Below are 13,161 nucleotides of genomic sequence, written 5' to 3'. Positions count from 1 at the left end.
CTCCGACGGCACCGCCGGAACTGGACATCCCTTCTGGCTTTGCTAGCAGGATGGATCTGAGACAGGACTAGTCAGGCATTTGACCATGCCTTTGTGCTGGGCCTTTCGGACGAGCATTATTCGCCAGCCCCTGTCGGCGTTCGTGGGCAGCCAACGACTCAGCCGCAGAAGCTTCACCATGCTCTGAGACCCCCCCTTTCTGACTTACTAGTGCTCTGTACTACTGTAAATAATAAAAAGTACGTACCTGGGTCTTGGGTTCGATCGTGGCTGGTTAGGCGCCAACTACGGGGCAGTGGCCGTGGGCTTTTAGCGCTGAAGCTTGTTACGCTGCGGTCATCGAGAATTTTATTATTGATTCATAATTATCTCGACCAGACTTCACCCTTGTTCGGTCGTGCGATTTCTTCACACAACACCCCGGCCACACAGGAAACCGCGAGAGCAAGAGGCCGTCCACACCATGACTGCCAGGGACGAAGAGGAGTCTGCTAGGCTCGATCCGACCCTGCCGACGGTCGAAAAGCCCCAGCCAGAGGAGCGAACAGGCCTACTACATCCAGTGTTCTTCATCCTGTCAGTACCGAAATTCTAGGTGGCTATGAGATGGACGACCATCAAATGGACGTATCGCTGACCCCAGTTGATATAGCGCCTGGATAGCCCTTAGCTCCGGCTTGATCTTATTCAACAAGCAAATTCTTGGCCATACTAGCTTTTGTAAGTGCCATGTCTCGCTCGTCTTTTCATAAGAGGCCATCACTAACAGCCACTAGCTTTCCGTATGCTTCCTCCTACCATGACTGGTGCTTCTTCTTCTTTTCTCTATCAGTCTAACCAACTCATCTAGCTATTTTCCTGACGACATGGCATCTCACCTTTGCGACCATCATGACCCAGATTTTGGCGCGCTTCACCGGCCTTCTTGACGGTCGTCGCAAGGTCAAGATGACCGGCCGTTTGTACCTACGCGCCATCGTTCCTATTGGAGTATTCTTTAGTTTGAGCTTGATCTGCGGCAACGTCACATATCTCTACTTGAGTGTGCCGTTTATTCAAATGCTCAAGGTCAGATAATACCCTTTCACCCACCCACGCCGTCCTGTTGGCATAGACACTGATGGAGCTGATCATAGGCCACTACCCCCGTCGTCATCCTCCTGCTTTCGTGGGCATTCCACCTCGAGCCCGTTAACCTGAGACAGTTCGCCAACGTGTGCATTATCGTCCTCGGTGTTATGATTTCGTGCTTCGGCGAAGTCGACTTTGTCCTCATCGGCGTTCTCTACCAAATCGGCGGCATCGTTTTCGAGGCAGTTCGATTAGTGATGGTCCAGCGTCTGTTGTCATCCGATGAATTCAACATGGACCCTTTGGTCTCGCTGTACTATTTCGCTCCCGTTTGCGCTCTCATGAACGGTGCCGTCGCCATGGCAGTGGAACTTCCAAGGTTGAAACTCGACGATATCTGGAATGTCGGCGTCGGGGTTCTGCTCGCCAATGCCACTGTCGCCTTCCTACTGAACATTTCCGTTGTCTTTCTCGTATGTCTTCTAGCGCACGTTTATGGTTATCCTATCACTAACAAGCCAGCAGATTAGCAGGACTTCGTCCTTAATGATGCGTCTCTGTGGTATCCTCAAGGACATCCTCATTGTCATATCATCGATGATCCTCTGGCACAGCCCCGTCACGTCCATGCAGGCTGGCGGTTACGGCATCTCCCTTCTCGGGCTAGTATATTACATGCTCGGATATGATCGCGTCGTCGGATATGCCTCACGGGCAGGAGGCGTCATAAACGCTTATCATGCGAAGAATCGAGTGCGGTCTGTGGCAGTACTCATCATGTCTGTCTTCGCGATCGTCCTTGTGATCACTGCAGTGCTGGCTGTGAATTACGCGCCCGAAAGGATCGATCAATTGAAAAGCTGGATTTATTACACGACTACTGGAGACGATACCTCTTGAAGGTATCCTTTTATTTTTGTTAAGTTTATTTTCTAGATGATACCAACATGTTTGCATTTTAATGGCGTTAGCGAATTACTGTATCAAAACAAATATCTTTCTATACTTTTGTCTCTTGCTAACGCACCGAAAGGGCTTATATATATTTTACGTTTTTCTGATTTCAAATTCCTCTCTTTCTATCAATCAATTGATCATGACACCCCAGAATGCCCCGATCAGGGCTAAATTCTATCAGACTATCATCGTCTGCGTCGCACTTGGCAGCACTACCTGCATGAACAATTGTGGCGTCGTACCAACCAATGTTGCATTCTTTTAACACGTACCTGAATACATTCAATCATCAAAAAACAAAAAAAGGGGTCCGATAATTAATCTCTTTGGACCGATTACGCAGATACTCCTGCCACGCCAAGACCAATTGATATGCCACCAAAATCAATTAAGAAGGCCAATCTATACACAACCACGTGGTCATGTAAAACGTTAGACTGCCTTAGTTGCACGAAGGTTTCCAGAAAGGCAGAGAAGCTCGTTTCCCGCAGTTGTGCGAGGTGAACTATTTCACGCCCCTTTTCAGCGAGGATAATCAGGCGCCGCCGCAGTTGAAGAAAGATTGGGAAACATGAAAGTTGGGAGCACCTCTTTTTGACGGAACAGAAGATAACATTACAATGTACTAATATCGAAGAATCCAGCCGCATTGGCACCCTGCTTGTGAGAATGGAGAGTATATTCTTTTTGTTCAATGAGCTGTAACGACATCCGAAACAAGGCCAGGGCCTAGAACAAGGCTGAATCAAAAATTATCATAGCTGCAACAGTTTTGATTGAGTTATTATGAAAAAAGTACACAAAGAAATGTGATTTGCCATTAGCCTGCCAATTAGATGCAAACCATTTCGAATGGGTGGTGTTTTCTTTGTCCTCGGCATGTCGCATGTACACAAGGCTGAGCACTTTGCCGGCCATGTACACTTCATTTCTACAAATACAGACCCAGCTCTAGAAGGCGTGGTATATAATGAAGCAGACATACTTTACGGCCCTATTGGCGATACTGCTAGCGACAAATGCTCTATCACTTTATAAACGTGATACGCCAGCGGTGGTAAAGCTGGATGTCCGACATGACCAAGCCCCGGATTCAGTGAAGAGAAACTACCAAAAAAGAAAAAGAGACGATACAGTAACCCAGGTGCTCCAGAATGCGGTATGTTATTTAACAAAAACTAGTGTTGATGTCGATATTGACTTCTTCATCCATTAGGGAACTATGTACTTGACCAATATGACCCTCGGAAGCCCTCCGCAACGAGTTCGATTGATTGTCGACACTGGAAGTAGCGACACATGGTGCAATACGAATTCGTCGGACCTGTGTTCACAAGAGCCTGGCATTTGCTATCAGCTCGGAACATACAACGCCAACTCTTCGTCTACATACAAATACTTGAACTCGGGTTTCGAACTCGCATACGTTGACGGGACTTCAGCCCAAGGGGATTATGTTTCGGACAATTTAACTATTGGGGGGAAGACTCTCCCCGGTTTTGAGTTTGGCGTGGCGTATACATCGTCATCAACAGGTTAGTTGGTACTGCTGGGGTATCTGTTGCCATGCTAATATTTTCCCACCCGTTCCAAAAGGTGTTCTTGGCCTTGGATATGTCGGAAGTGAAGCCACCAGGAAATCAAAACAGGGAAATTACCCAAATCTACCCCAGGCGATGGTTGACAACGGACTCATAACCTCAAACGCGTACAGTCTCTGGTTAGACGATCTAGACGCAGATACAGGCTCGATTCTCTTCGGAGGTGTTGACACAGAAAAGTACGTGGGAAAGTTGCAGACGGTTTCAATCTTGCAAATACCCGGAGAGAACCCCCAGTTCCGTATTAATATGAGCGGTCTTGCACTCAGCGTGAATGGGAGTATCGAAGCGACATACGGACACACATCGCTCCCAGCTCCGGCCGTTTTGGACTCTGGTACCAGTTTGACCGTCCTACCAGAGCCAATTGTAGCCAGTATCTTTCAGGATCTAAATGGCACCTACGTTACCCAAAACCCCGGTTTTATTCCGTGCAGCCTGATAAACGAGGATATTCGCTTAAATTTCACTTTCTCTACAGCATCGGTATCCGTGAGGATCAAGGAAATGATGACTAGCACACGGCCCGGAGCAACAATGAAAGATGGTACCCAAGGATGTGCACTCGGAATCGTTCCTACAAGTGGGCACAGTTCAGTGTTGGGGGACACGTTTCTGCGCAGCGCATACGTAGTCTATGACATGGACAACAACGAAATATCATTAGCCAACACAAATTTTAATGCGAGCAGCAGCGGTGATGGTGGTGGTGGTTCGGTCCTTGAGATTGGAGCTACAGTTCCGGGCGCCACTATGGTGAGTTCTTCTGTGACTACAGCTACATCTGCAGTGGAAACGTCTCCTAGCTCGGTCCAGAAAAGTACTTCGGCAGCTACAAGTACTGCAAGTGAGAGTTCGGCATCAAGTGCTGTCGTCTCACGTGGGATGCTGAGCAAGGAGCCATGCACTATTCTATTTGTTGTGTGTTTGGCGATCTTGGTGGAACTATTTGGTTTTCTTTAGCTGAAATGTAACGGGAAATGCTGCGGTATAAAACCCCATTGTTCAGGTAGATATCTATTCAAATGTCGTTATGATATAACATTGAAAGTGAAATAGCTTGTGAGATAGTCTAATTCTATAAGTCGTGCCATGATGATCAAGAACCTGGACACTATATTAAGTACGTCCATTTACTCCATATGGAGTGAGATTCAACAGATTATGCAAGATATCTGAAGCCAGCTGCTTGCTGGACGGGAGTAGGGCCGTTCTTTCCAAGATCCTCGCCGCGATCCAACTTAGCGTTCTGTCGTCGAAGATACATGTATGTCATTGCCGCAAATAAAATGGCCAGCCCGGCCATTGCCATGTTGAGGATGAAAGCGGCAAGATAGCGCGGCGCGCCAAAGTAAATGTACGATGTCCAGACTTGTGAAGAGGGTTAGCAGATGATGTAAAATGAGAGGCAAGAATGCATACTGTTTGGAGTATTACACACGGCGTTGATAAGAGCAATAGCTGCCGCACGCTTCGTGGCGGGTTGCGAGATGGACCCTGTGATCCAGGAGAGGATCACAGCGGTGGCTGAATAACACGAACCGGGCATGAGCATCATGGCAAAGTCTGGGAGGGCAATGTTAATAATCTGCGTGATTTCAAGGTAGATAGTTACGTACATCGAGCACCGGTGTTGAGAGAAGAAACGGCGACAATGTTGGCAACCACAGCCACTGCCAGTGGGACGGCTACATGCAGGAACCGCTCTTGTTTCTGAGAACAAGTGTTAGTAAATATGGAAAGAAGTTGGGTTCAAACTCATATACCTTGTCGGAGTGGAATCCATTGAGGAGCATGACGAAGCAACAAAGGATATAAGGTGGCTAACAAGAATGTTAATATTTTTTTCTCATATATCAAATGCACCAAGTCCACTAGAAACTTACAGCAGTAAGACCATAAGTTGTATTTCGATCATACCCGAGCGTAGCAACAACCGATGGGAACCAATTCACCACTGCTGCGGACACATATGTCTGTAAAGCTTGATTAGCACGTTTAGAAAAGGTATTAGATGGAAGATCAAAGACTAACCGCCCACAAAGTTGCCATAAGCAGCCATGTCTTGGGGTCTTGGACGGCAAGTTTCGCGCCAGCCCAGGCACTTGCTTCCTCTCTGTGGTCCTGTTGTCCAATATCTTTGGCATAGTTGTACCGCAGATATTCGCTTTCCAGTTCACTCGTTCCTCCGATTCCCTGCAGAGAACTCGGCATTATCACGGCAAATACGATTGCAAAGAAAACGGTGGCCACGCCCTCGATGATAAATAGCCACCGCCATCCACTGATTCCTTGCATGCCGTCCATTTCCAAGATCCCTATTGCCAACAAAGGTCCAAAGGCATTGCCAATTTGAGAGCCCGAGTAGAAGATAGCTGTGCGCAAGGTGATTTGCTGTCGGTTGTAGAAGAGCGAAATATAATACACAACACCAGGTAGGAAAGCAGCTTCGACAAATCCGAGGAAGAAACGAGCTGCTACCAGACCGGAAAAACTCTGAACTGCGGCGGTACAGGCGGAGATAATACCCCAGACGGCCATTGCTGCACAAAGATAGATCCCGGGATACTTGGTCTTGCTGGCGATCATGTTCGAGGGGACTTGCATCAAAACTATGAAGGAACAATATTAACACGTGACAGTATCACTAGAGCCAATGATTGAAACGTACTGTATCCAACAAATAGCAGACTGACGCAGGTTTGGAATTGGACACTGGTCATGTGTAGATCTTCCACGATATTTGCTAACTTCGCGCTGGCAATGTTCTGGCGATCCAGATAATTCAAAATGTACATGATCGAAACCGCGGGCATCACGCGCAGATCGAGCTTCCATACGGCACTCCTGCCAACCCGAGCATACTCCTCATCGCTGAGAGCAGCAAGGGCCGGGGGCATGGCCGACTCCGCGGAGAGTGGCAGGCCTTTCAAGGTGATGTCTACATCTTCGACAACTTCTTGCTGCGAGTCCACGCTTTTTCTGTCCGCCATAGTGTACCCGGACAAGAGCTTAATTGGCTGTCTGGCCGATTTATAAGTCGTTGTGACACCAGGTAGAAAGGGAAGACGGGGGAAGCACGGACAAAGGCTCCTGTTTATAGCCCTCGCTGCCAGGACTTCAGTGTGGTTCGACCCGCATAAAGAGCCACATCACCCCGCCTGGGAGGACAATCGTCCGTAAACTAATTCAAATCGTTGATAACATGAAGCAGCATCTCCTCCGCACCCCCACGCAGCGTGGGAGGCGGGGAATTTCCGGGGAGAGCCTGAATGCCGATTGGGTCGGGAGAAGTCCGATGGCCGGTCAAAGGTCATAGACTCATGCCGAGGTGCGCAGTTAGGATTCCTTTATCCCGGTCAGCCAGGTGCAGATGGGTGATGAGAGCACTTGCTGATTAACTATTGTAAGAATGGCTCAACCAGTCAAGCGAGGAGGAGTGATTTCTTGGCGGGAATTTCCCCTAGTCCGTTTTTGAACTAGCGTGTCGGTCACAGGTCTCCGTCGATAACCTCGAGAAGACTTGCTGATACAGAGTAACTTGCCGTCTGTTTTTATTTCAAACCAAACTCAACTAGAACAGATAAGTGTGTTGCAGCCCTCGCGTCATGCGCTGGAATTCTGACGCTGAGCGCCGTTCCTACCGGGCCAAGACTAAGTCGGGCTGTTTGACATGCAAGTAAGTCTTTCTGCACCTGTAGCGACTCAATGCGGTGCGCATTATTTACACCCTTATGTGGTGGTATTGTTGAATATGTCATGAGACTAATCGAGCTTTTGAGAGTCTAGGAGTGAGGATTACAGCCGTAACCCATAGCCTTGAACCCCGCTGATATATATCCCTCCGTTCGTACAGAAAGACGGATCAAATGCGACGAAGCCAGGCCAAACTGTTTAAGATGCTCTTCGACCGGACGCAAGTGTGATGGCTACGAGGAAACAGGTCTACAGTCTCGTCTCGGATATAATCGCCTGCAACTTCCATCCTGTCGGCCCCCGCTTTTCGGACTTTCAGAAGACGAACGAGAGACCCGGTCGTTTCAATACTTTTATGAGAGAACGGTCTCATCTCTAGCAGGCTATGGTGGCTCAGAGTTCTGGGACCACCTCGTCTTGCAAGTCAGCCAGCATGAAAAGTCCGTATGGCACGCCTTGGTCGCTCTAGGAGCGCTGCATGAGAAGTTTGAGAGCCGCCAGGAAATTGCATCCTTGGGGCTCCTTCAGAGTAGACAAGATAATTTCGCTATACAAGAATATGTGGCCGCAATAAGAGCTCTTCTGGCCTCCTCAACCCCATCTTTGCCCAACACTTATATACACACTTCTACGGAAACGACTAGCAACATAACCGTGGATGTGTGCTTGATCTCGTGTATTCTTTTTGTTTGCTTCGAGGTAAAACTCTCCGCACGAATAACTCAAAATCCACCCCGCTGATCAACTTGGCAGACCCTCTCCGGCCATTACGTGTCCGCTATCAATCATGTTCGCAGTGGCATGAGGATCCTGGGAGAAGTACGCCATGATCCTAGCTCTGGCACTTATCGCCATCCTGCCCTGAAACCGTCTACCGTGACCATGCTGGAAATGGAAACTCTACATAAAATGTTCACCCGTCTTCAAATTCAAATATTTGTTTTGGTAAATCGCTCTAGAGAGCGTTTCTTGTTGAGTGCAAAGTACTGACCGCTTAGTAGACCCGTGTAGACACAGATCACCCTACTTTTGAGATCATCGAAAGGAATCAGCCGTATAATATTCAAATAGAAGTCCCAGAAAAATTTAACTCTCTCGCAGAGGCGCGCGACTTTCTCGAACACAACAGTCGACTATGTTCAACTATATACGCCAAGGCTATCAAATCAGCGTCCCCGGACCAGGTACAAGGCGTGTCCACTTATCTAACGCAGCAGTATGCGTCGGTTTTTAACAAATGGAGGGCAGCTCTAGATCTGTTTGAGCAGTCCCGCGGGACGTACCTTACAGCTAAAGAACGTGTAGGTTTGAAAATCTTGCGCATACATCAATATGGTCTCGTTTTATTGTTAGCGAATGGTCAATCTGGAGGGAGTGACTCCTTTGATTGGGATGAATACAATCCCTTATTTGCAGAGATCTTATCACTGTCTGCGTCAGTCGCCCAGGTTACATTAGACAATGAGTCTCCGTCCGATTCCTCGCATATTCCGCAAATGCGAGATGAGAATGGTCCCAAGCCGACTTTCACCCTAGACAATTGCATTATTGGGCCACTTTACAATGTTGCCACTCTTTGCCGTGATCCAATCATTCGTCGCAAGGCTGTTCATGTTCTCCGTTCAGCATGTCGCCAGGAAGGTGTCTATAATAGCCACGTGACGGCAATCGCAGCTGAGAAGGTCATAGCGATAGAAGAAGCTGCTGCTGTCAAGCTTGGCCTCGATTATCGTGATGATGTCTCGTCTTTGACTTCAATTGTTACAGAAACGAGACAAGAGGGTGGCTATTCGATTGGGACATCCACAGAAGTACCCCAGAGTGTTCGTCTAACATATGCTTACCCGAAATTCGACACCACCAATCGGAAGATTTTCTTAACGATTGGGCAAGAAATGGAAAAGACGAAGATGCATCTGAATCTCCCATTTCCGGCGGTCACAGCCCTGGTAGACACGGAATTTGCTTCCATTTCATGATAATACTGATACATCTCAAAGGACTAAGGCTACTACTTGCTTGGTTTGCAGCAGAGGATGGTTTGATTTGAATCAACAAGAATGATTTACATGTTTCAAACGGGTCTACAGATCTAGGATCACAAGACTGGTGGCAGTTGCATTCAGTCCCTGGACCTCGAGGGCATTCCCAGACAATTTCCAATCAACAGAGCCCCATGGAGTCGACGAAATAGCAGCTGCATCAAAGGGTAGCTGGATGGATATTTCCGATGACGTCTCGGCGTAAGCCAGATTCACGACACTGACCAAGGCCTGGCTACCCACGATCCAATAAGCTACATCGAGAAGCTGGTGGCCTGGTATCGACAGGGCCTGCGGTTGTGTGCCGGTCAGCAAGTCAAGCACCGGCGACTTGGTAATGACCTTGGACTGCAGCGAATTTGCAGTCGCTAGATGATCGAGGGTGGGAAAGGTCCACATCATGATCGACTTGGCCCCGTGGTTCAGACTCAACTGATTCATAACCCATGTTTCGTCCTCCGTAGGGTTGCGGTCCCAGTATTGCTCGCCGTCAAAGGACTGCGGCACGGCCCATATAGGCTTCGGCGACTGTCCCAAGTATTCCTGATACCGGGCGAGGTCATCGATGCGGTTGGACACATCTTGAAGTTCACCGAGACAGTTATCGCAACCACAGTCTCCGTATGTCGTGTTGCATGGCGTGTCCCATTTCTTCGACCAGGTTGCATTAATTCCGATCGGGTATGCATCTTCCATCAAGAAGTCGGCGCCTTGGGAGTATTCGTCAAAGAAGTAGTTCTGGCAATTAAGAACGACGCCCACAGGGTGATATTTGTCGATTTTGGTAATGGTATCATACGCAAGAGACGTTGCATTGAACGGGTCTTGGTTTCCATCAGGCTCGTCGGCCGTGTACCAGGTTAAGAGCGTGCTGTAGTCTTTGGCCAGGTTAACTTCTTCCTCGACCGAGGTCAGGTTCTGATAGGTCCCTCGCATGTCGTATTGGAAGGGCAGATTCAGTTCATCGAAATAGTCCAGGATGACGGTTAGGTTGGGGGAGTACGACGACACGGGGTGGATGGCGCTGTAGCCTAGGTCGTAGTACTTTTTCACATTGTCCAGACTCAATTCGAGATATCCCCCATAGCTGGTGTAGAATCCAAATGCAATGAACGGGACGAACTCGTTGTTTGTCGCGTTGTTTCTAAACAACAAGCCGCCGTTCAAGTTGTCGATCTTGGTGACACTGCCGGTCGTCTTGTCGGGGAGGTAGAACAATTTGGTCGTTGCAGTAAATGTCTGGTTGCCATCAGCAGATGCGCCACTAAGCACAATCTCATAGGCATCCAGCTGCGGCTTCAGCGTGCTGATATCGAAGTCGAACAGGTTGTCGGTGCTGTTGACCGAGACGTTGTTTGTGACCAGCACCTGGTCGGTCGACTCCAGTAAGATGTTGAAATACAAATCGTTGAACGGCTGCACGTCTGGGTCGCCCAGCTGCTGGGTCGAATTGCGATACGGTTCGCCATGGTACTGCGAAAGCGCGGCGTCGACAATAAATGTAGCAGTCTTCTCGGACGAGACGTAGATGTTGTGTCGCGGCTCGACCTGGACGAAGAGCAAGGGAGTCGACGAGGGCTTGGGCGGCTCCAGCTGGCCTCCTGGGTTAATGTTGGGAGATCTGCGATTAATCGATTAATGAGTGCGACCATTATAGAGATTTTTTTTTTCGCAACGCACCCGCTCTCATACGGCTTTCCACACCAGCGCGGAATGGCCGTTGTTGTTGTTTGCGCGGTAACCCCTTGTGCGCCCAGCAGCGCCGCGATCGCAGGCCAGAATGTCCTCATCGTCGCGGTGTTATTGCCGTGTCGCTACATTCAGACGTTCGTGGCGGTACCTCTGTTGGTTTTAAACGAGCAATTGATGATCTGGAAGGAAGGTTGCATTGGCGATGATGACAAGGGGAACTTGAAGAAAATACGCAGCTCTTTGCCGCATGGGGAAAGAAGGTCGCATCACACATGCACGTGAGATTTCATTCAGGTACTAAAGCCTAAGTACAATAATTATTAACAATCTAAGATATGCATTTTCGGACCAGATCAATTGATATCTTTCATGTTTACTTGCTCAAAAGTCGAGGCGCATATAGTGGGAGTCTGATATCAATATATACATCTTCTGGTATATTTCACATGCAGTATACGCAACAATTGATCAATTGATACATAACTACTATCAACCCTATTTTTAGAAAGTGGCCTCGAAAAATGCATATATTGTAGTTTTGTATATACATATAAATTGATTCCAGTCATTATTTGATCTCGTAGAAATACATGGTAGCATGGTGATAGAGAGTATGACGTAGCGGGAAACGGTGCGGGGTCAACAACATCAACCTCCCTCCTTCACCATCACTATTAGTATTGTTCCTAACCTTAAAACACACATTAAACATGTCGGCTGTCTTTCGAAAGGGTGCAACAGCACTGATAACAGGCGGTGCCTCCGGAATCGGCCTCGCCGCCGCCAAATCCTGCTACGCCCATGGCATGAACGTTGTGCTGCTCGACAAGAGCCAAGACGCTTTGTCTGCTGCTGCTGCCCAGATGCAACCCTCTTCCAGCAATACGATATCCACTTACCATATAGACGTGTCCGCCCGAGACGCTTGGAAGACAGTCCAGCAAGATGTTCTCGCCAAGTATCCAGCCGGAATCGACTTTCTGATGCTCAATGCTGGCGCTAGCTTCAAGCCTGCCCAAGGCAAAACACCCTGGCAAGATCCCGAGTACTTTGAAAAGACAATCGCCACCAACACACTCGGCTATACAAATGGACTGGCCGCATTTATCGATAGTGTGACAAGTGAAAAGAAAGACCCCAGGGCGATTGTTCTCACGGGCTCCAAACAAGGGATCACGAACCCTCCGGGAAACCCAGCGTATAATGCCTCAAAAAGTGCGGTCAAAACGATCGCCGAGCAGCTGTCATTGGACCTCTATAACAACAATCCAAATATCAGTGTCCATTTGTTAGTTCCTGGCTGGACCTACACAGGGCTGACAGCTGGTAATTTCACTTCCAAACCAGACGGTGCATGGACATCGGAACAGGTCGTTGGCTTTATGAACGAAAAAATATCCAACGGCACATTCTACATAATTTGCCCCGACAATGAGGTAACCGAGGAGACGGACCGGAAGAGAATCGTTTGGGGTTCAGGGGATCTTGTCTACGGCCGGCCTCCGTTGTCACGCTGGAGAGAAGACTGGAAGGAAAAAGCCGCCAAAGGAATTGAAGCAATTGAGATTAGGAAGTAAGGATATAAGAAAAGTACATTTGTACGCTTTGGCAATAACTTGGCCAGATCATAATCTACACATTTCATGTCACAGAAAAAGCAAAAGTCGAGCGGTGCTGGTTTAGGATGTTCCCATAAATCCTGCACTGCGGTATCGGAATGCTTTGTTACACGGGGTTTTTATTTTGTTGAAGAATCTCGTCAGGACATGGAACTTGCCGGGGTGTCGTTTGTAGAGAAGGCGATAGGAATTACTATTTATTTTATTTCTTACCCCTCTTCTTCCTGTTTTCTTTTTCCAAATATACACGGCATACTTCTTTGATATTGAGGCTATTCCTCACATGATGGGTATCTGGTTATGCCTGACACGTCCATTTCCTCATCCATCAAGTTTCTTACCATGAGTGTCACATTTGCTCGTCATATGGAAAGATTCAAGCTATCAAGAAATTTTTTTTTTTCGGCCTTGTGAAAATGATTAGGTGTTGTGCCTTTTAGCCTTCACACCACCGTTTGAAACAACCATAACTACAACTGTCTT

The 13,161-nt window shown here is 48.0% G+C and overlaps 6 protein-coding genes across 6 annotated transcripts; 4 read left to right on the top strand and 2 right to left on the bottom strand.

Annotated features, from left to right (window-relative positions):
- Window positions 1–463: 463 nt before the first annotated feature.
- Window positions 464–1,971, top strand: TRUGW13939_01445 (uncharacterized protein; the record flags this gene model as incomplete). The annotated part of the gene is made up of 6 exons (XM_035484645.1): window positions 464–576; window positions 653–720; window positions 777–782; window positions 851–1,068; window positions 1,137–1,544; window positions 1,597–1,971. 6 exons carry the CDS (start codon window positions 464–466, stop codon window positions 1,969–1,971), a joined length of 1,188 nt encoding a protein of 395 aa, XP_035340538.1.
- A 1,027-nt stretch (window positions 1,972–2,998) lies between these two features.
- On the top strand, window positions 2,999–4,592 carry TRUGW13939_01444 (uncharacterized protein; the record flags this gene model as incomplete). Its single annotated transcript, XM_035484644.1, has 3 exons — window positions 2,999–3,187; window positions 3,245–3,563; window positions 3,625–4,592. 3 exons carry the CDS (start codon window positions 2,999–3,001, stop codon window positions 4,590–4,592), a joined length of 1,476 nt encoding a protein of 491 aa, XP_035340537.1.
- A 199-nt stretch (window positions 4,593–4,791) lies between these two features.
- On the bottom strand, window positions 4,792–6,622 carry TRUGW13939_01443 (uncharacterized protein; the record flags this gene model as incomplete). Its single annotated transcript, XM_035484643.1, has 7 exons — window positions 4,792–5,000; window positions 5,052–5,195; window positions 5,249–5,342; window positions 5,396–5,452; window positions 5,516–5,605; window positions 5,664–6,241; window positions 6,301–6,622. The coding sequence occupies 7 exons, from the start codon at window positions 6,620–6,622 to the stop codon at window positions 4,792–4,794; spliced, it is 1,494 nt and encodes a 497-aa protein (XP_035340536.1).
- A 615-nt stretch (window positions 6,623–7,237) lies between these two features.
- Window positions 7,238–9,304, top strand: TRUGW13939_01442 (uncharacterized protein; the record flags this gene model as incomplete). The annotated part of the gene is made up of 4 exons (XM_035484642.1): window positions 7,238–7,308; window positions 7,490–8,024; window positions 8,079–8,270; window positions 8,327–9,304. The coding sequence occupies 4 exons, from the start codon at window positions 7,238–7,240 to the stop codon at window positions 9,302–9,304; spliced, it is 1,776 nt and encodes a 591-aa protein (XP_035340535.1).
- A 105-nt stretch (window positions 9,305–9,409) lies between these two features.
- Window positions 9,410–11,157, bottom strand: TRUGW13939_01441 (uncharacterized protein; the record flags this gene model as incomplete). The annotated part of the gene is made up of 2 exons (XM_035484641.1): window positions 9,410–10,988; window positions 11,048–11,157. 2 exons carry the CDS (start codon window positions 11,155–11,157, stop codon window positions 9,410–9,412), a joined length of 1,689 nt encoding a protein of 562 aa, XP_035340534.1.
- Window positions 11,158–11,769: 612 nt separating this feature from the next.
- On the top strand, window positions 11,770–12,636 carry TRUGW13939_01440 (uncharacterized protein; the record flags this gene model as incomplete). The annotated part of the gene is made up of 1 exon (XM_035484640.1): window positions 11,770–12,636. The coding sequence occupies one exon, from the start codon at window positions 11,770–11,772 to the stop codon at window positions 12,634–12,636; it is 867 nt and encodes a 288-aa protein (XP_035340533.1).
- Between the last annotated feature and the right edge of the window lie 525 nt (window positions 12,637–13,161).

The sequence above is a fragment of the Talaromyces rugulosus genome, chromosome I, assembly GCF_013368755.1.
Source record: "Talaromyces rugulosus chromosome I, complete sequence".
NCBI lineage: Eukaryota > Fungi > Ascomycota > Eurotiomycetes > Eurotiales > Trichocomaceae > Talaromyces > Talaromyces rugulosus.
Note: the sequence above shows the minus strand (reverse complement) of the source record. Positions and strands in the feature narration are given on the sequence as shown.